Source organism: Eutrigla gurnardus, assembly GCF_963514095.1.
Source record: "Eutrigla gurnardus genome assembly, chromosome: 18".
NCBI lineage: Eukaryota > Metazoa > Chordata > Actinopteri > Perciformes > Triglidae > Eutrigla > Eutrigla gurnardus.
This window is the reverse complement of record NC_139929.1, coordinates 15,789,018-15,810,095: the sequence shown is the minus strand read 5'-3', so window position 1 is coordinate 15,810,095 and position 21,078 is coordinate 15,789,018. Positions and strand designations below refer to the sequence as shown.

The 21,078-nt window shown below is 42.7% G+C and overlaps 1 protein-coding gene across 8 annotated transcripts in view; it reads right to left on the bottom strand.

Moving 5' to 3' along the window:
• The window catches only part of ntng1a (netrin g1a), a 96,705-nt gene that overhangs the window by 14,319 nt on the left and 61,308 nt on the right, over nt 1–21,078 (bottom strand). For all 8 annotated transcript variants that reach the window (XM_084034083.1, XM_084034084.1, XM_084034085.1 and 5 more), the window contains exons 4-5: nt 12,596–12,768; nt 1,461–1,487 (exon numbers count right to left, since the gene is read on the bottom strand). In XM_084034083.1, coding sequence (XP_083890209.1) covers nt 1,461–1,487; nt 12,596–12,768 — 200 coding nt within the window. The remainder of the gene's footprint in view (nt 1–1,460; nt 1,488–12,595; nt 12,769–21,078) is intronic.

Here is a 21,078-nt window from a genome sequence, read left to right as displayed (position 1 = left end):
GGGGGGGGATGGGGTCTTCTTGGCCACATGTCCATTTCTGACTCATGACATAGCATCAGACTTTACAACCAATGTTCACTTCCCCTCTAAATCTCTAAGATTAACAACCACCTGGAAATAATCTGTTTTCACCCTGTGTCTCACAAGGCACGTTTCGGGAAACTTGCCCAGCGATTATCTTAGCCATTAAATGATGTAAACAAGTGCTGATGTGTCGTCCATGTGTCCCTTGGTGTGTATAACTTGGATTGGGAACACTTAAGCATTGACTGGGAATAAGACACTTATATTATATTGAAAATAAGCACTTATAAGAAGGCTTTAAAACAAGCTCAACATTTTGAGAATTGACTTTTCCTTTAATCTAAATGCTAATTCATTTGAAATGATGTGGATCTAACAGTGCAGAGTATATGGATTTGTAAAAATAAGTAATAAGTAAAAAACACAAAATATGCCCCAAAGAGATACTGACTTAATAATTGACCTTTATATATCTTATATACTGTATAGTATATATATGTATATATATACACACATACAGACAATTTCATGAAAGCCGGTAACGTCTTACTTCTAAAGGTCAATTGTCTAAATTTGGATAAAGATAATAGACATCATGTGTCATTTCAGTCGATGCTTAAGTGTTAGCGTGGAGCCAACAATATTGCAGCTGCACTATAAATGACTTCTGTGCCGTTGTGCTGTCTTTATCATCATTTCACAGATAAGTTGATCACTGGGGGCAATTTATCAAAAACTTGCATGTCTCCTTTTCCCTCAGCCAGTCCATGTGGGTCCAGGATCAGACAAGGAGGGGGCAATTTGATAATCAATCTGATCTCCAGGGACCAGAGGATGCTCACTAAGAACAGAGCAATGAGAGAAAAGACGAAGAGAATTGAGCCAGGCTGTGAATGCACTTTGACTTGTTCAATACAATCCCATGGTTCCTGCATCACACGCTCTTCCAGGCAGCGGTAACTTGAGACATGGCACCTCTCTTCTTCCTCCCCCTCCTAAGGGGCTACTGCTTGACGAAGATAATACCAGCCGAGGCGCTTGCGGCTCATATTAAAATGACCTCCTGTGACATTATACTGCCAGGGAGGTCTTGGCGCTTTAATAAAGTCTAGATGCCATTTATTTATAATGCATGGGAGAGAAGAGGGAAAAAAAACAAATGACATTCTGCATGCAGAGCCAGGCAAGTGTTATCTGGTTGAGTTGAGTCTGGATAAAGTAAATGAATATGCCCACATCATGAGGATAGAGCCCCCAGCTATTGCTTCTCTGTCTCCCAAAAAAACAAGGTTAGTCAACAACTGAGTGATCCTTGGAAGGATTGGAATCAGAAATGAACACTTGGCACCAAGTTGAAGGTTGTATGGTGAAGGGTGGCACAATAGGCAAAGCAAAGCATCAAGCATTCACATAGTTCCATTGTAACTTGTACTTACTAACTGGACCAATGTTATTGGGAATACCTGCAAGAGAGGGAAGAGAAAAAAAAACACATTTAAGGCACAACATTGGCTTTAAGTCAACCACTGCAACATTTCTCCACGAGACTAGCAATGTATCGGTAGTTCTGCTATCCTCCCTCACAGCTGATTGGGTTGCCACCCCAATACTCGCCATTCATCTTGATGAGCTGTATACACTAGAAATGGCAATCTGAGCGTGGCATCTAAAGCAACGCTAGTCTTCGCCATGATTTGATAGCGTTGCCTGCTGGAGGTTTAGCTTCACGCTTCTTTGGTTTCCTCCATCATTTCTGCTTTGATGTCCCTGTTGTTGCCAGGAAAGGTCACTGCTGCCCTCTCCCACTGCAGAAGTACACACCTGAAAATGCCCCAATACAATTTCCTTTAATACCACAGGCTCACAGAGGGACGAATAGTTTAGATATTTAAGTTTAAGGTGCTAAATGATATAAATATACAGAGCATCAATATATCAGCAAACAACGATTTGTTGAAAGCCATTGCGAGGCAATAGAAATGCTTCCAAGCTCAAACTATATAGCATCTTAACAAAGTTGCATACACACACACACACACACACAACATATCAAATGACATCGTAGATGGCAAACTCTGCCTCTGATGCCATAGCAGCCATGTCTTATCCTGCTGCACGTGTGTCCGTCCTGCCACCAAGCACCACCTTGTGCCAGACGGCCACTGAGCAGATAATACAGTCTGACTCATCCCCATGGTGACCAGATCTCTCCCACACCAGGACATTGGCTGGCTGTCGATCTGAGGAGATTGAGACGTTCACTGGCTCCTCGCGTTGTTCATTTCGCCATCTGATCTAACCACTGACATCTCGGGTTTGGGAATTAATTAGGACCGCGGCAACTTCAGACACCACGAAGCGCAGGTGGCGTGAGAAAGCTCTTTGCCATTTTTTTCTCTGTTCGCATCTGTATGCTTCAAAGGAATGTGAACACACTGGCAGTGTATTTTTGGTCGGCTTTCGTTTTAGAGGAATTTGCTTTCAGGACATCGACGGCCAGCTCCACTTTTTTCTAATCATCCGTTTGAATGGAGGCCCTCCTTCCCATTGGCTCTACCCCCTGCCCTCAATAAGGCAGCTTGCCCACAAAAACAAACAACCCCCTCACCATGGGAAGGCGAGGCATGCTGGGAAATGGGAGAAATGTGCCCACGTAAACTAGAGAAAGAAATGAAATGAAAAGGGTGCTTTTTTCCTCTCTGGGCCCCGTCTCTCACGTCGCCCGCTTACCAACACAACTTTGGCTGAGGAGGCAAAGAGGAATCTGTGCAGGATTTTTGGCGGGGCCTTTTATCAAATGGAGCCGTCACAAAATATCTTCAGGTGCTCGGGAGAAACATGAGGATTTTCCTGAGTGTGTGTTTGTGTACGCGGACTTTGATCAAACTCCTGTCATTCAATCACTCTTCCTCTGATCTCTGCCTGCAAGCTGTATTCAGGAGCCAAATCTGTGACCCGTCTGAGAGCTGTGAAGTGCTATGCTGACATATGGAGGAGGAGTGTAATGGATGTCAAACCTCAAGGGGGGTGGGCAGATGCTAACCAGCAGACGGGAAGGACGGTGGCAAGGACAATAAGAATCACAATCACTTTATTCACAAAGTACAGTTTAATTTGGCAGCGTTGGGGTGTCATAATAGAAACTGACACCACGGAACAATGAAACTAAATCTCATTCTATGTTGATTTCCAAAGATCATATAGTGTTCAAGGGCTTTCAAAGAATAATAGCAATACTAATAGTATTTCTTTCAGTGTGGACAAGCACCTGTACTTCTTTAAAATCTGTCTAATACCCAAGAAAGTATAAATATTACTTTGATGCTAATGTTACGAATAAGAAGCTAGCATGTTCCTATGTTACTGTGTAAAAGACCCCTAAACAATGATCGTCCAATCAGAGCTAAGCAACCATAAAAGTGGATTGTGTTTTTCTTTTAGTCTTTTTTAAACCAGAAAAACACAAACAAAAGTGTTATCAGTGGATTGAACTATTATTATTTTAGCTCATCTAACATAAACTGCAGTTGTAAGCGTGTCCGGCTAACTAGCTAACCAACCACTGCTTCCAAACCTTCACCCTAAAATCATTCTAGGGATGTATGAAGCCACCAGGTTCATATTACAGGATCATCATCATGTGTATGGGATGTAATATGCAATTTTTACAGTAAAATGCAAAACCCACGAAGGGTAAAGCAAACACTGTGTATGAACACTGCTGAGCCAAACATGCATTATACAAGGTTTCTCCAGGTTCTCACAAAGTCAAAAATGTGAGACTGCAAGTGTTTGAGCTGTTTAACCGAGCTGTGAAAAAGAAAAAAAAACAGTAAGGCAGTGCTAAAAAGGGCCCGGTTCAGTAGCTGACAGTGCAATAATACGCAAGCACTATCTACATCTAGTCTGGTAGATTAGCAGGGGACCCACTGCATTAAATGGAAAGTGATATGAATATAAAACCAGAAAAAAAGAGAGCGAAGTGACTTGCGTTAGTGTGCACCAGCAAACTGGAAGTTGACAATTTGAGCTGAGAAAATACTTCATAACCAAGTTTATAGAGAGAAAAGACTGTGCTGCACTGCACCAAGTGTACATGAACTCTGTTTGCTTTCAGCTAAATGTCAAAGACGTTTTAAACCCATCACACAACTATTAGAAAAGTCATGTCATCCAGTCAAAATGGCTCCACATTTGACGGATGACCCTTCATCAATTATTGTAGTTCAGCGCCTGATAACCTTTTCCTCCAGGTCATGCTTTGGAACACCGGTGGCCTGTCAGTGCAATTATTCGCTGCTTTATGAACAACCTGTGGGGTCCGAGCAGATGTCCAGGATCCCATGTCGGGTCATTCGATTAATTTTCAATCACCATCATTTCCAATCCCCTTCACCTGCCTGGCTCCGCCATTACGAGGCACGGCTGCAATCTAATTTGGTCCTATCGCACAGGAAGAGCATTAGAGGCTGCTTATGTTGACGGTGTGCTCCATTGATTTTTATGAGCCGTGCAGGGATCCTGGTCGCGAGCCACTCGGTGGCGAACATGATCTCCGAGGGGTGTGCGATTCACTGAACACGATCTGGGCACACGTGGGCTCGGCACATGTGCCAGAACACACACACACACACACACACACACACAATACAGTAGAGAGCCCCGAGTCCTGTGGGGCATCAACTGATTTACAATAAGTCTCACATCAGAGAGCTGCACGGTTACAAGTCCCAGTGCTTGATGTTCATCCTTCACTGGTTCTGTTCCAGTCATGTTGTCATCCATCCAAGACCATCACTGTAACCTTGCTAATGAATTATCAGAAACCAATATTAAAATGTTCCCCCGTGGGTCTACGGGCTCTCAGTCGTTGGCATACATCCTATTTCCTCACTGAACAAGCTAATCTGTCATTTGTTCACCCTCGATGTGTCACATGTATAAAAGGAGGATAAGATTCTACTGTCAAAAGCACATTCAGTCATAAGATTGTGTGTGTGTGTGTGTGTGTGTGTGTGTGTGTGTGTGTGTGTGTGTGTGTGTGTGTGTGTGTGACTGGGAGGGGGTCATTACATTGTTTGTCAGCATCCATTCAGCTCTGACCCATGATGTGTCTCACGTGTTTGCCATGGCGCTACCTGGAAAGGAGCTTATCTGCTGCATTTCCACCGCAGGCAAAGTTGGTAATTACTTTCCCTGGCTGCCATCATTTTATAGCAATCCATCATCATCTCGAGCTCTTTGGCTATGTAGAGTCCAGTGATGGTGACAGGCACTGCTAACTAGTTAGCAGTGGAAAAGACTGCCAAAACACAAGCACCCAGCATGCAACGTGATTGAATTCCTCAGGAGCAAAATTATGGTTTGCCTCGCCGGAGTGCCCGGCTCGCTCGCTCCCTCTCAATGTGTAAATCTGAATTGAAGGTGGCAAGTCTTAAAGTGCCCAGGAGCCAAGTTGGAAGAAGAACAGTTTACGATTTCAGGGAAGGAATGAGGCGTACGTCGGTGGAGCTATGGGGGAAGGAATGAAAAAAAAAAAATCTGGAGATGGAAGAAACAAATATTTGAAAGAAAGATTACCGTCACAGCTGCACAGAGCTGAGATGTGGAAAAGACAGAGTAAACAAGCTTGGTCTCTGGGGTGGTTGGGGGTGTTGTGGGGGAGAGAGAGAGAGAAAACACAGGCATTAAAACAAAACCAAGAGAAGGGGCGAGAAAAGGCGGAGGCAGAAGAAGACGGAGAAGAAAATGAAGAAGCAGAAGAAGAAAAAGAATAAGCAGAAGTAGGAAAAGAAGAAACAGAAGATGAAAAAGAAAGGAGGAGGAGGTGGTGGTGGCAGACAGAGCAGAAGAATGAGGGGATGCGAAACAACAGGCGATGAGTTTTACAGAGAAAAAAAGGAAGCGGATGGGGGTAAAATGGAAATTCAAATAGCTGTGGAAAAGGGAATAAAAGCATAAATGAGTGGGTGTTGTGTGTGCGACAGAGGGAGAAGATGGGAGTGAAACATGCAAACATGTTTGTGTGGAGATGCATGAAGGCATGGCACTAAATGTAGAGCTGTGATGAAAAAACCTCCTATTTCACACAGAGCAGTCCGTCTCACAAGGCTCACTGTATTTAGATTCAAAGAGCTGCACTCAAATGGAAATTAATACTTTCTTTTATTATCATCAATGGCTAGGGGGGAAAAAATCACCATCAAACATTAATTTTGTTGAGATTGTAAATGGAACACATGTTTTGCCATAAAGGCACAATGTGATTACACGAGTGTTAACATAATTACACAAATGCCTTAGTTAGCAATGCGCTACCCATGGCTCCTATTTAATTCCTATAATATATACTCATTTTTGAAGGCAGTTTTCTATGCTTGTGCAAACCACACAGTTCCAGTCAAATATGCCACCTCAGACCCACATACAGCTGTTGTTTGTTTGAACTCACACAAGAATGAGATTTGGCACGTTATCAGTTCCTGTGGGATCCGTTCTTGTCATTGAAATATGTAAATACACCTACTTCCTGTATACAAGAGAGACGATGAATCTGAATTTGTGAATATATGTCTGAACAAATGTGTGTGTGCAAGATCATCACCTCCCAGTTGGACTAGAGGACTAGTAATAAGGACGTAGTAGCTCTGCATTTAATACGCTAATGAGAGAACGATGGCAGAAAAATGAAATTTTTACAGTATTTCATATAAAATAACATTTGCTGTCATTGTGACTGCAATCTCCTGACATGATGGTGCCTTTCTTTTCATTGTCATCCAGGAGGAAGAGCTGTTTCAGTCGGACTGTGGGGAGAGCTAATGTGGATCTTCTCGCCAGGCGGGCGATGAATCATTGCAGAGAAATCCACTGCATGTCCACGCCTTTTACTGCTTTGATCAAAGGAGATCTGTAAACTCCGAGGCTGGCTTCAGCTAAATCTGAACAAGTGCCTCCTAATCCTGTCCTCACAAGGAAATCTATTCATTTTATCAAGCTGCAGACAGAACTAAAGAAAAAGTTTCTGAAATACTAATTAAAAAGATATATTTTTGTATGAAAATGCTTGTTTGCAAAAAAAAAACACCTTTTTTTTTATACTTATTTGGTTAAATAGATATTTATACTCAATTCAAGAGTCCAAATCCCGGCACCAAAGAATGTGATGATCAGAAAAAGCTTCTAGCCATCTTCAAACTCAACTCTTGAACATTTACAAGGCTGCTGCCATGCTGTGCCTCGCTGGCTGTGCTGCTCTTATATAAATGCTTATGTCACAATGTATGGGTGAGTCACGACCTTCACTCAATCCTTCTCACACTCTCAGTTTATCGTTACCTGATGACAACTTTTTCATTTGCACATTTGCAACTTTACCGTGTGTGAGGTAACGATGCATGTTTAATTGGATGATTCTAAAGTTGAGCATCGAGACTGAAGCAGTTGCTAAGCCTGCTAGCCTTACTGAGGACAAGACTGGAGGAAGTCGCAGCTCTTAGCTCATGCTTGTCCCAAGTCGTGATGGTAGGCAGATCATTATTTCATCCCTTATTTCAATGTTAACGTGGATGCTAGCTCAGCCCGCTCCAGCTGCACTGCTACAGTAATGCTACGACATGCCTTACTCTCCATATTACAGAACATGCCCTCCCAATCTGGTGGTCTATTTACACCCCAAGAGTTCCCGTCTCTCCCTCTGCCTTGCCAATGCCTCCGCTGCCCTGCATGTATGGATGCTACCTGCTCTTTGAGCCCCACCACCACCCCAGCATCCGCCTGCAGGCTCCAGCGGGGGACGGGGATGGGGGACGGGGGGGATATGTTTCATCATCACTCCCTTATATCTCATGTAATCCTACCTGTGGGGGAGTGGTGAGGTCACAGTCTAGCTACATGTATCCTCTGGCATTGCTTCCCCACTATCTGTTCTGTTGAGTGACCATTAGCTTGTTTGAGTCTGTGTCGGTACTTGTTTGGAACGAAGGTGACTGATACTTTATGCAGAGATGCTCCTGATCCCATAGATATCCAACAGTAAAGCTAAACTAGGCTAATCTCTTCTTTCAACATACCACACATGCAGACACATACAGGTCGCAGTCTTCAGTTTAAAGTGCATTAAAGGATTGTTCCTTCAATATCACATTCAGGATACATTTTTACTATTTGAAATGTACTTTTTCAAAAGGCCAACCGTTTGTGCCCCCCCCCTCCACCGCCGGCTTCTATCTCCCTCAGTATCCTCAGCCCTAGAGTGAAATGAACTGCCATGGTTAATTCTCCAACTGATCCCTCTCCTTCTGTCTCCACAGAGGGAGAAAGCGAGAGCTGAGACGGGTGGGGTGGGGGGGTGTGGGGGGGTGTTGAGAGACATAGATGGAGACAGGGAAAGTGAGAAAGACAGAGCCACCCCAGAAGGCTGAGTTAGCTGTGACAGAGAGTGATGCCCACTTCCCCTCCTTCTATCTCCACCATCCTTTTCTCTCTTCATCACTTTTTAAATCCTGTTCTTCTTTTTTCGTCCCCCTCCCTCCCCCCCCCCCACACCAACTCCCCCTCCCCTATAACTCCACACCCCCGCCGGATGATGATTCATCGATCTCCTTATCGCATCGGACGTCTTGATGGGCATAGTAAAAAGAAATTAAATCTTAATTAAATTTTCATCTTTGACAAATTTGTCTCTGAAGAGCTGCCATATGCTCGCTGGGTTTGGGGGAAAACATTGAGATGGAAGGAGACTTGGAGACTTTTGGAATTGGAGTTGAATGGACTTGAAAATTACAAAACGGCACAAGGTGCATTTTCCTGTCAGCCTTGTGCAGTCTTTTCTATTCAGGAGGGATAGCCTTGCATTCCTATAGATTTTTCACTGCGTTATTACATTATGGATTTTTTCCCCTCCAAGACAAAGTATAATAATGCACTTTATACTAAGACAGTTTTTCATCACTTGCAGGGCAAAGGGAGTGTGTGTCTGTCCTTTTGTAGTTATGAATGCATGTGTGAATGCTTTGAGGAGTGGAGGTCTGGATGAGCACCGAGTGTGTGTGTGAGTGTGTGTGTCGCCTTTTTTAATAATGTGCTGTCAATCTGGGCTCTGGGAATGGCCATTTCACTAACCCTCCCTCAGTCTCATAACAGGGATCCTCTGGGAGGGAGAATAAGTCATCAGCTGGTGGCCGAGAGTCCTCGAGCACCGCAGAGGAAGGAAGGAATCGCAGCGGAGGCAATAAGGGGACGGGGCAGGATCAAACTTGGGCTTCCAAATGAAAGTCAACACAACTTGAGCTCGCCACATGCGGACGCTTCGTCCGGACCCCTCAGCGTTACTTTGGTTTAGGTAACAAAACCACTTTTTTGGTTAAAATAAGCATGTTTGTTACTTAACTCAAAGGCGCTAAATTAAAAATTCAGAGCATATCTATGACCTCTACCCGACTTTCGACTTGGCTATATCTGAGCCTGCGACTCACAGCTAACGGTGCTAGTGGTGCTGTTTACATGAGGGGGAACCGGTGGGGGGGTGCTACGGTTCTGCGATGACGCCATCAGTCGGGCTAACGTAGTGCAGTGCTGCACCTGTGAGCTAGCCGGTGGCGCAAGCTAACCTGCATAAACCTGCACTTTTATGTCAAAAGTTATGTCAACAACACACAGAGAGGGAGAGTGACTCTGCTCAGGTAGACATCAATCCAATACAAAAAGTTGTTTGATGCTTTATTGAGATAATATATGAGAACCTTTATTATGTACTTGTACATGTAGGTACGTGACGTACATTTTTAGAGTAAACGTAAATACTAGTTCTCAATCACAGGTCCATCATCCAGTCATTTACACCCACAGCTTTTCTGGCCCACAGTGGCCATTAAGAGTCGACACTGAAGGACCTGGATCACAGCTCAGCTCCTCACTTCAGTGCCGCTGAACCACCGGATTTGGTGTGCTGTGTGACACTGGGTCCTTGTTTTGTTCGTACCACAGGAAGAGAAACTGGCTTTCTTCTATTGGGGATCCAAATAAATAATACACAGCACGAGTGTGTGTTGGAGAGGGTACCTTTGAAAAAAAGAGGAAATTGAGAATACAATAGATGCCAAATGCTGCATGGCTTCCTCTAGTCGAGGTAAGTTTATCTGCAGAGCCCAATATCACAAAGGAAAGGCCTCATGCAAGAACAGTCTTACATTCTTATCTTATATCTTCCTTTTTTTCTGTGAAGTTTGTCAGATTCAGCCCTCTCCATAACTGCACTCCTTCCACTCTGACGAAATTTCATTCTCAAAAATGTCAGAGTACAAAGAGGAACTTCAAGTCAGGAATCAGCAGATAAAACCAGAATCATTTCTGCAGCGTCAGCAGACTAAAAGTATTATTAATACAGGTTCATCACATGTACGTACCACTTAAGAACAACTCTGTTCATACGAGTGGTTCGTCCGTCTCATTGGGTTTAACCCATTATTTATTAACTCTTATACATTAAGTGTATTATGCTTGAGTCCAGTCTACTGAATGAATGGACCATCCATTGAACGATGGTAATTGGTCACTATAACTGTACATGGATGTAGCCGAGTATGTTTTTATGATAGATTACTCTGTTAATGATCACAGTTGGGAACCTGTTTCAACATGCCATTCTTTCATGAAAAGACCGTGGGCCAAGAGTGGATACCAGGACTCGAAGTGGGGAAGCCTTCTACTGGTATGTGTTTCTAAAGCCCTGATTATGCTTCCGCGTAGTGATCACGCAATGGCCACGCAACGGCCACGCAGTTGCTTGGAGACCGTGATGGTTCTGCGTTGGGTTTACGTGTCGAAATGCAATTCAATGCCACACCGGTAAAGGGCGCTATGTTTTTTGTAAAGACTGACCGACAGACCGAGACTCTTGAAGTATATCGTCGTTAGCCTCGTTATAGCGTGTTTGTTTACTTTCCGGCTTTAAACATCCACAATTTTTCAGAACTTGGTGTTTTATTTCTTTGTGCAAAAGCGACAAGGTGCAAACAATAAAACAAGGTGAAAACAATAAAAGTAGCCTTTTAAAAGGTTAAATGGCGGTGTTTATGAGTGGAAACCGGATAGCGGTCTCCAGCGGATGTAGTTAGCGGACCAATCACAGCCAATGCCGCTGCGTTGGTGTTGCGTCGCCTCGACGCGCGTCTAGGATTTTTGGGAGGTACACGTCAGGCCCTTGCGTTGGACGTAAGGGGGGTCCGCAAGGACGTAAGGGGTCCGCAAGCCCCCTTGCGTTGTGTCGACGCGGAAGCATAACTTGGGCTTAAGTCATGTCTTGTTTCTTCCAGGAGTCAAATATATGGATATTTGTCACCTAAACGTCTGAAATCACAAGCATTTTGTACATGAAAGAGTCTAAAGCAGCAAACTAAGTCCAACTCCCCCAACTGTTGTTTGACTTGGAGGCAAAACAAACATGCCACATATTTGCAACACACTGTCCATCACAGATCACATGCAGCAGCGTGTTGATATTAACATCTTCATGCAGTACATTTGCATTTAAACCTTCAGGATTCCAAGACGTTTGATTGAGTCAGGAGAAAAGGGGAGATCACTTCCTCTACAAATGATGTATAATATTACTTTGTTTATCATAATATCTCATACAACACGTTTTTTATTCCTTAATGTCTGCAATAACCTCACCTTAAATAAGGATAACATAGATAAATCCTGAGCCTGCACAGTTGGTACATACATAAGGGAGCGTGCATGGTCTTTTCAGTCGATCCCTGGCGTGATGCTGTGGGTGTTTGGTAAAGGAACGGGAGGTGGAAGCGATGAATGAAATCAGACACAGGGCATCTGCTGCTACTGCTTCTGGGCAGCCTTTTCTTCCACTGGTGATGACATGCAGGTCGCGTAGGAGGACTCAGTGGCTCACTGATGCAATAAGCTTATGAATCCACAGCACACTGCAATCCACCACTGATAAATGAGAGGTTTTTGTGGATATCAAGTTGCTAATACAGAGCAGGGCTTTTGACTGTTTTGGTATGAGTTAGACACTTTGTAAATCTGTGTATAGGCTTGATGTATAGTGACTGTGCTGTGTGTGGTTTCAGTAGCAGTGACTTACAGTATGACCTGCCAACAGGGCTCTCCTTGCTAATGCAGGTTGTCCATATTTAGCATAATTTGACACGATTGTGCAAATTGAATTCCAGCTACTCTTGAGAAGAGTTTCATGTCAAGACAGAATAAATCTAAATCACAACATGGGGCCACAGAACACCCTGTTAACTCGCTGACTAAACTGCATTTACATTTTGGTGATGAGTGAGTCTCCTCAGTGTCTTTGCTTCTCCACCTTTTATCTCATTAAAACATGGATGATTCCTTCACGTCGCTCTGAAGCCTCGAACACAATACCTCACTGTTAACGTGGTGATGATTGTCAGAGCTCTCGTCGATGGCATCCAGGATGCTGCTAATTGGGATTCAACAATTAGAACTGTGATAGATGCCTTTGCTATTTTGAAATCTCCACAATTCACGTATTTGCTCTGGTAAAATCATCTGTGTGTGTGTGTGTACTCACAGATATTAGCTGTGCCCTTGGGGATGGGCAGGTAGGAGCCAGCACTCCACGCTCGCCCCTGGTAACTCTTCTTACAGCGGCCACAGTCAGGCCCGGTGGTGTTGTGTTCACACTCGCAGCTCAACTTCTCTTTGTCATATACACAGCTGTTGGCGTGGAGGTTGCACTTGCACCTGTCAGAGAGGGAGAAGGGTGGTCAGAGGGGGGGACAACCACGTCAACATGAGTGAATGTTCCGGTGCTGAGCGAACAACAGAAAGCTTTTATTTTGTTGGACAAGGCGGCTGAAGGGCGGCGTGTCCTTGACTGGCCGTGGCATCGGAACACAGTCGGAGCGGCTGAAACAGTTGCTTCCTCAACTTCAAGAGGAGCTAGTTCAATGGAGGCAAGCGGTTGCAAAAAGCAAATCTGGCATCATTATTTCCTCCCTTTCTTCCACCCCCCCTCCTCCTCCTCCACCCGGGAAGGTTGTTCAGTTTTAATTGTCCCACTGGAGGATGCATAATTGTAGTAAGGTCACAGTCGATGTGCTGGGGAAGATCAGGAGCGAGAGACGGACAAAGAGGTGTGAGGGGAGGCTGAGGGAAACCAGCCAAGTTAAATTGTGGAACAAGCACTGGGAGAATGAAAGCACTGAGGCCTGTAGCTCTGCGAGACGATGAATAGCTCAGAGTAAGCCAGAGGGCGGCATGGAGCAACAGCACGGCTACGTTCGCAGTGACAAATTAATATGAGATGAAATCTCAGAAGCATATATTCAGCTTGGAAGGAGGTACTCCCTTAAGGTGCACTAAATCCTCACTCACATCCTGCTCACCAGAACCTCCATTTAACAATAAACTCAGCAAATTCATTTTCTGCTGTGGCTAGATGAGCATTGAGGGGATATCTATCTGTTAAATTAATTAATGATCCTCATGCAGCATAAAGCACTCTGAGGAATATGAGGAATTGTAAGACGGCTTTTTGAAGAACTTTGCAATTAACACATTCGTACTCCCAACTCATCAAATAGGGAGGCTTGGTCAGCAGCCCCACACTTCCAACTACGACACTCTAGGTACCTCGAGGCCCCTCTGATGGTGGAATATGTAGGCTTGTTACTGCTGTTAGTTAGGTACGTAACATTTACATTACAAACTGAGGTAAAATAAGTTACATTAACACACACACACAGTGCTCACCTGAGTGAAAGTCCTGTATTTTTTGTTATCTGCCCTATGTGCATTTTATACTCTTTAAAATATGACAGTTGCTCTGAACATCTAATAATGCCATGGATGTGTTTACATGGGAGTTAGTTGAAAGCCTGGCTTGTGTCTCACAGACTTTAAAGGGTGCCTTGGTGCTTCATGATAACAGGTTGTTGCAACTAAAAATAATATGAGGGAATCTTATAACATCTCTGCTATGGTTGTGATTATTGTTATTATAACCTTTATTTAACCAGGTTTATTTAACCAAGATCTCTTTTGCAAGAGAGACCTGGCCAAGAATGGCAGCACGTAAAGTTACAAACACATCGTCACATTAATCATAGACAAAAAAGAAACAAACATACAAATAACAATTGCATTTTCAAAATTAGTTAAAAGAATGTACAAGATTGGTCAAACATTTGCACTCAAATAAAACATTTACACTCCTGAAGCCTGAATGTAATGGAATTTATCATGGACTTGAATACATTGAGAGATACCAGACTTTGGAGATTGAGCTCTGACTGCAAAATGTTCCATGTACTCGGAGCAGAAAATCTAAAAGCGTTCTTCCCCATTTCTGTTCTGACCTTAGCAACAGTAAAATGATAAAAGTCCTGAGAGCTTGATGAAGCGATGGAGCTTTGGACAATGGTTTTTAAGATATTCAATGGGTTTTCAATATATTTTCTAAAAAACATTGTATGTTCAGTGGATGTTTCCTTTTATTATTGTTAGGAAGTAACATTAAAGTGAATTTTGTTCACACAATTTCTCCCACATTTTGTCCAACTGCTATTTATTTAAGGTTCTGCTGTCCCCGTACTAAAGGGTTTAAACAAGAACAAAACTCCCTATTCCTTTACATCCATCTGCCAATGTCAACACTGGCTGCCGCTTACAACAAAAACTGAAAATATGACTTTCATAATACATGACTCATCCAGAAATTATGGGACTGCATTCGTTTATTTTAGGATAAAATGCTGACAACAAAAAATCACTGTGAGAAAAAACAAACAGTGTTTTTTTTAATGTTAAAACAAGCTGACACCTGTGGTTGCCAGAATTAAACAGAGAAATATGGTAGAACTTTTTCTATTAGTATGGTAAAATGATATTAACAATTTCTTTTTAAACATACAAAGAAATGCTGTTTTGTAGTAACATTTATAACTGGGAGGAAGGTGAAGGGCATGTTTCCAGAGAGAGAGAGAGAGGGAGAGAGAGAGAGAGAGAGAGAGAGAGAGAGAGAGAGAGAGAGAGAGAGAGGTGTTGAGGTGTTGACTCAAACAGCCCCACAGTTGTGTTTGCCTACGTCTGTGTTAGAAACTCAGTGACAGCTGGCCTCTGTCACCATGTCCATTCTGTTTCACCACAGCTTAGCTTCATCCCCGCAGGAATATAATCATTCGGAGGAAAAGCACAGTCTTTAACCACTCATCACTCCTTGACCCTGACCTTAAATGGACCTGCTATTTGCCCCAAATTCAAGGGCTGTGTGCTGATTTGCGTTGGGGTCTGACACCTGGTTACGTTTTAAATCCTGTTCCAGTACTCTTTAACGTCACTGTTTGGCCATTAGTGCACTCTGTGTGCTTTTTGCAATATCACATTCATTTTTTAAGCTTATGGCTTGTATTTAGGGCACGTCGTATTTGGAGTAAGTAGCTCATGAAATATAAGGTGTGCATGAGGAAGTAGGCTACACCTGTTATTTCATCAATGCAGACGCATTTTTAATCAGCATTTCTTCTGCTCATGTCATTTCCAGGGTGAAGCTACAGGATGTGAATAAGGCTCACACAGAATGTAGCGTTTGTCTTCTTTTCAAATAAAAATAATTATAGTTTGCCGACCCTGAATGGATCAGATAAAGGATTCTCAAGGAATCGGATTTTATAAAATACACTCTTTGATAAAAAAAAACTATTTTTTTTTAATAAAAAAAAAATAAAAAAAAATAGTTTATTATATAAGTTTTTATTAATTCTGTATTTAACCAGAACAGAACCTCTTTTGGCATCCTAATCTGTAGTTATATATATTTATATATATATATATATAATAAATAATGGCACTGGTATATATACTAGTGGACTAAACTCTCTCTCTTTGGAATCTCTGGAGTCCATTTGAGGAGCTTGACAGAGACATCCTTCTGTAAAACAGGATTAAATCCACACTGAGACGTACTGTAGTGAAACTGACTGAGTTGAGTCAGTGTCCATTAGCAGCTAAAATCTAGTCAAGATCAGAATCGAGTCCCTGTTCAAAGCGCTTTCTTTCCTTATCTGTTCTTTCTAAAAGTGCCTTGTTAGTGTGTGTGTGTGTGTGTGTGTGTGTGTGTGTGTGTGTGTGTGTGTGTGTGTGTGTGTGTGTGTGTGTGTGTGTGTGTGTGTCGGAGAGAGTAGTAAGTAGAGGATGTGGTGTGAAACAGCTTCACATGGAGCCCTTTGTGGTTTAACCTTCCGTTTCTTTTAACATCGACAACATTTTAATCAGCGTCCAGAAATGATAGCGCCGTCGGCATAATGATGGAGACCACCAGTGAGGCCCTCGGGGTCTCATCCCTATCAGTGTTGTTGTGCTGCCAATCAGCAGCGGCTCCTGAATGTGGATACCGGGGGACGCTCCCTTCCTGCTGCACCAGCAACAGCAGCTTCAGAGAAGGAGCCGAGTAAACGTGCATTTAACAGCATTTTAATAGCAAACGTCCTCCGGGGTCCCCCTGAGTACAGAGTTGTGTCTTCATTTCACTTTGAAAGCTCTGTGGGTTGTCTGCCCCTGACTTCCCATCAGTCTTTGTATCATCCCCTTCTCCATCCACCTATTAGCCTGTCATTGTTAACTCCAGTATCTCCTATGAATAAATATTCATGGAGCTAAGGCATCTTTGTTTTTGTGTGGTGCTCTCAAAGTGATATTGCTTGAGGCATTATTGGGAGAGCCAGCCACCGCCTGTGAGCTAAAGGTCCTGATATGTATTCATAAAATTACCCATGAGGCTATGAGCTCAAATTGCTAGACTGGCATAAAAAAAAGAGAGGGCATTTTTTTTGTTTTTTTTTTGTTTTGATTCCATTTTGTCTGAGGGAAGGCAGTAAACATATTCTCATATCTGACAGGAGTATAAAGTTCTCCTTGAAATGTGGGAGACAGAAGAGATTGTTGGGAGCAAATTTATTATTTTTCCTTTATCCTGGTGGAAATGTGAGCCCGTTGAGACTTTGGCTTACCTGGAGCAGTGTGTCTATGACCTCTGCAGTAATGGGATTCTGATTGACACCGTGGGTGCAGACGACATATTGCGCCTTTCCGACTGATGATGCCAGCAACAAAAACACAGCGGCACAATGGCGTGTTCCTCAGAAGAAAAAAAAATGACCCTTTTCCGTTCAATCACTTCAGCTATTATCTGCCTAATTCCATTCAGCCAAGTTCAGTCCCGACATTGCCTCATTTTGCTCGTTTCGCCTTCAAAGCCAAAAGTATCAGCCACTAATTGATAGTAATTATCCATAATCCAAGCCTACAACATCCCCGACGCACAAAGCAGCTGATCCCCAACAAATTGAGCAGACTCAACTCAACATGGTCCTTAAGTGGGTTAACTAAGTGAAGCAATTAAATTTCAATCTAACACCCAGGTGTTTTCATACGCAAGCCAATTGGGTCAGACACTTTGTTAATAAACAGTTTTTTTTTTAAGCTGGAAGGATCAGAGAACGCTCCGGCTTAATGACGAAAATGAAATATATCAGGAGTGGCTGTTAAAAAGGCCTTGAGGTGTGTGAGTGGGTGGGTGTGGGCGAGTTGTTGCCCCCAGAATAGATAATTGCACAGTACACACAAAGCAAAATCTATTGTGTAATATATTTGCTCCAGCTGAACTCCCCAAACACACACACTCATGTGTGATAGTGATATAGCTCGTACACACCGACATGCAGCTTGCAGCTGATGTCTGTAATTGGCTGAAAACGGATCAGCCCCTCTGCTAACATGTTACCTGCTAATTACCTCTGCTACCTCTCGTCCCCCGGCCCGCAGTGCATTGTGGGAAGAGGAAAGAGTGAGATATCAGCACTGGTTCTCCTGGGATGGACCTCAGACCCCAACCCACCCCTAATTATGTCCTTCTTCGCCAGCCCTCCTCCTCCTCTCACCAGAAAGTATAGGCGTTTAGAGAAAAGTGGAGGTTATGAGAAAAATCATGGCTCTGTATGACTTCTGTTAAATATTTTGTTCAATTTATTGGCTTGAGACAGTCTTGTCAGTATAAATACATACTGAATTCAAGCTTGGGTCCTGAGCTGGGGACCTGAGGGTTCTTCAGTATCTTAGCTGTTCCCAGGACTGCGCTCTTCTGGACCGAGATCTCAGATGTTCCCTGAATCTGCTGGATCTACGGTCTCAGTTTGGGGGTCAGAGCCCCGAGGGTGCGATTACCACCGGTACCACTGATGCCGTTACAAGTTTTTCTGCTCCTGGCAGTACATTTTGGATGGTTCGGAAATTCCTATTTATTCTCCGTGCTTCTCCTTTTCTAGTGTACCTCTTCAGTTTGGTCTACTTTGGTCTCCATATTGCTTTGATCTTGTCCTCCAGCCTCCTTCTCCAATTATTATTATTATTATTTATTCATTTTATATGTATTTGTAATAACCATTTACATTTAGAATTTAATGACTTTGGAGTTGAGTGAACACAAACACATAGTACAGTTGGTAAATTGGATTTTGGGCCTAATAAACGGTCAGATTTACAAAACATGATGCAATGCAGAAAATAAGCTTTGCATTCCTTCTGAACAAAGTTACTTCATTTTGAACAGAAAATAAAACTTACACTGATAAAGAAAGTGGCTGAAAGACAGACTGAGCAAGAAATCATAAGGGAACATCTCCATGATTTGTAAGTGGTGTGATAAGGCTGCTTGTAACAGCTGGAACTGATGATAGAAAAAAAATACTTGCAGTAAAACAAGGAAGAAAGATCAGAGCTAAGAGCAGCCAGGCTATGCAGCTGTGACATGTGATGATAATGAGATTTTATGATTTGATGAAAAAATGATTGTTTTGGTGAGCTAATTTCTGCTTCATGTTCCTCTCAGAATATTTCATTTTAAATCTAAAACATAACAAGATCTCGCATAACTAAAATGGCGTGAAGGATTAACTACAAGCTGAACAATATATGTAGTGATGCAGGCAATTCGCAAGTTCAGTCCATCTCTGGTTCCCTGAATTGAGGTAAATGTGCCATCTGCCTGCATCAATCCGTCCAGGCAATCCATCTATCGAATCCCCAGCATTACTAATGTATGCAGTTGGACATGCTATCCAAGCAGGAGTCAATCAGGAGGTCTTTACTGCTTGTGACATGCCAAGCCAGTTCAATAGAATCGACATGCTGTGCCTCACTGATACTGCTCTCAGCTAAATACTATTGGCTGTGGACCCGGCGACAGAGAATGCACTGCAGAGGAGGGAGAGAGCTCCATCACTGGGAGAACGGTGCCATACAGATTCAGGGCGAGGCCAGGTTGAGACGGATATTAAGCGATCTTGTCATTTCATAAGCGACGTCGCTGACTGGAGCCTTAAAAGAAGTAACTCCCCAAAGATCCTGCAGCATTGATCCGTTTGGGTAGCTAGTCCACAGGAGGTTAGACTGCATTTGACCTGTGTGTGTGTGTGTGGGTGGGTGTGTGTGTGTGTATGTGTGTGTGTGTGTTTGTGTGTCTGTGTTTGTGTGTCTGTGTTGTGTGTCTGTGAGAAAGTGTAGAAAGAAAGAGAAAGCCAGAGTAATGTCATAGCTGAAAAAGACTCATTCAGTCACACGTTCTCACTGATAATCTTTAGTAGAAATACGTTTACATGTTGTAGCCAGCATCACAAATTTAACAAATATAATATATTTTAACTTTTTTTTAATCATATTATGTTTAAAAACAGTAGATTATTGGTGTAAATGATAAGCAATCTCAGTAAAGAACAGAGAAATACTGAATTAATTCAATAGACAATGTGCAAAATCATTTTAAAGAGACTTCTTAAAAGCAACGTTGTTAATGATTATGATCTGAAAATTTGCAAGAGTAAGTTAGATTTTTAAAATGATCCAACCAAAAAAAAAAACAGCCCAGTTTTGCCAACTCTTTTCGCAAAGTCAGCAACAGTGACAGCCGTCCCTTCTGGCTTCTCCTTTCAAAAGCCACCCCAAAAATTATTATTATGAACATAAATGACTCACAGTTGTCAAGCTAACAGCTTGGGAAGAAGGTCTAATCATTAAAATAAATAAATAATACTAATACTAATACTAATACTACTACTACTACTAATACTAATACTAATACTAATACTACTAATAATAATAATTGGACAGGCTTTTTGATTGCTGTCAGGATATAAAGAGAATTTCAACATTATTACTACATTTATTTTTTGACATAAAAAAAACAAGATAAGCCTAGCTTTAATTGTCTTCTGTTACCGTGTTGCTGCTTGCTGATGTCACCAGCCATTAAACTTTGGCAACCCTCTTCCTTGTTACAGAATCCCGAAGTCTGGAGCAGACATTTCCCATGGCTACACCCACCAGGGACCAGAATCCGAAACCAGGGTCGGACCCAAAGAGCGGGTGTAATTACAGAAAATGTTGGCAGCTTTCCAGCTAGCACATGAGCTAAATCTTAGCATCTCTTTTCTGTCTTAAACCCTGGGCAAGGGTCGAATAGCTCGGCTGGTAACAGTGCTCACTGTTGTGCTGAAAACAAAGCCCCTGATAGAAACAGAGGGGGCCTTTTTAATGTAATATGTACTGTTATGGAGGATATTCATACAGGCTGCAATGATGTCAGGAAAAAATACATTTCCTAGAAGTAGTTACTGAAACTGATTTATTGTTGCAGATTGACTGCTGCAGCGGGGGAAATGTATTTATGATTCAACGTCTGGGTAACGCAGGTGGAAAATGTGTGGCACCGTTATCTTATTGAGCAAACAGGGAAGCAAAGAGATACAGAAGTGGACGTTCAACACTTCGGCACATTATGAATCGCAGACTAAGTCACAGAAACACAGAAGATGAAGCAAAGGGAAACACGCACACTAAATGCACTTGACGGGAGCTGTCCGTTCAGCACCACAAACCACAACACAGACCAGCGGACCAAAAATGCATTATAGTCAAATGGTGGGAAATGTGAATTGAATGTCCCTTTATTGATTCATCATCACAGATGTGTGATATAAGATCTGGGAAATGCGGGTGTGA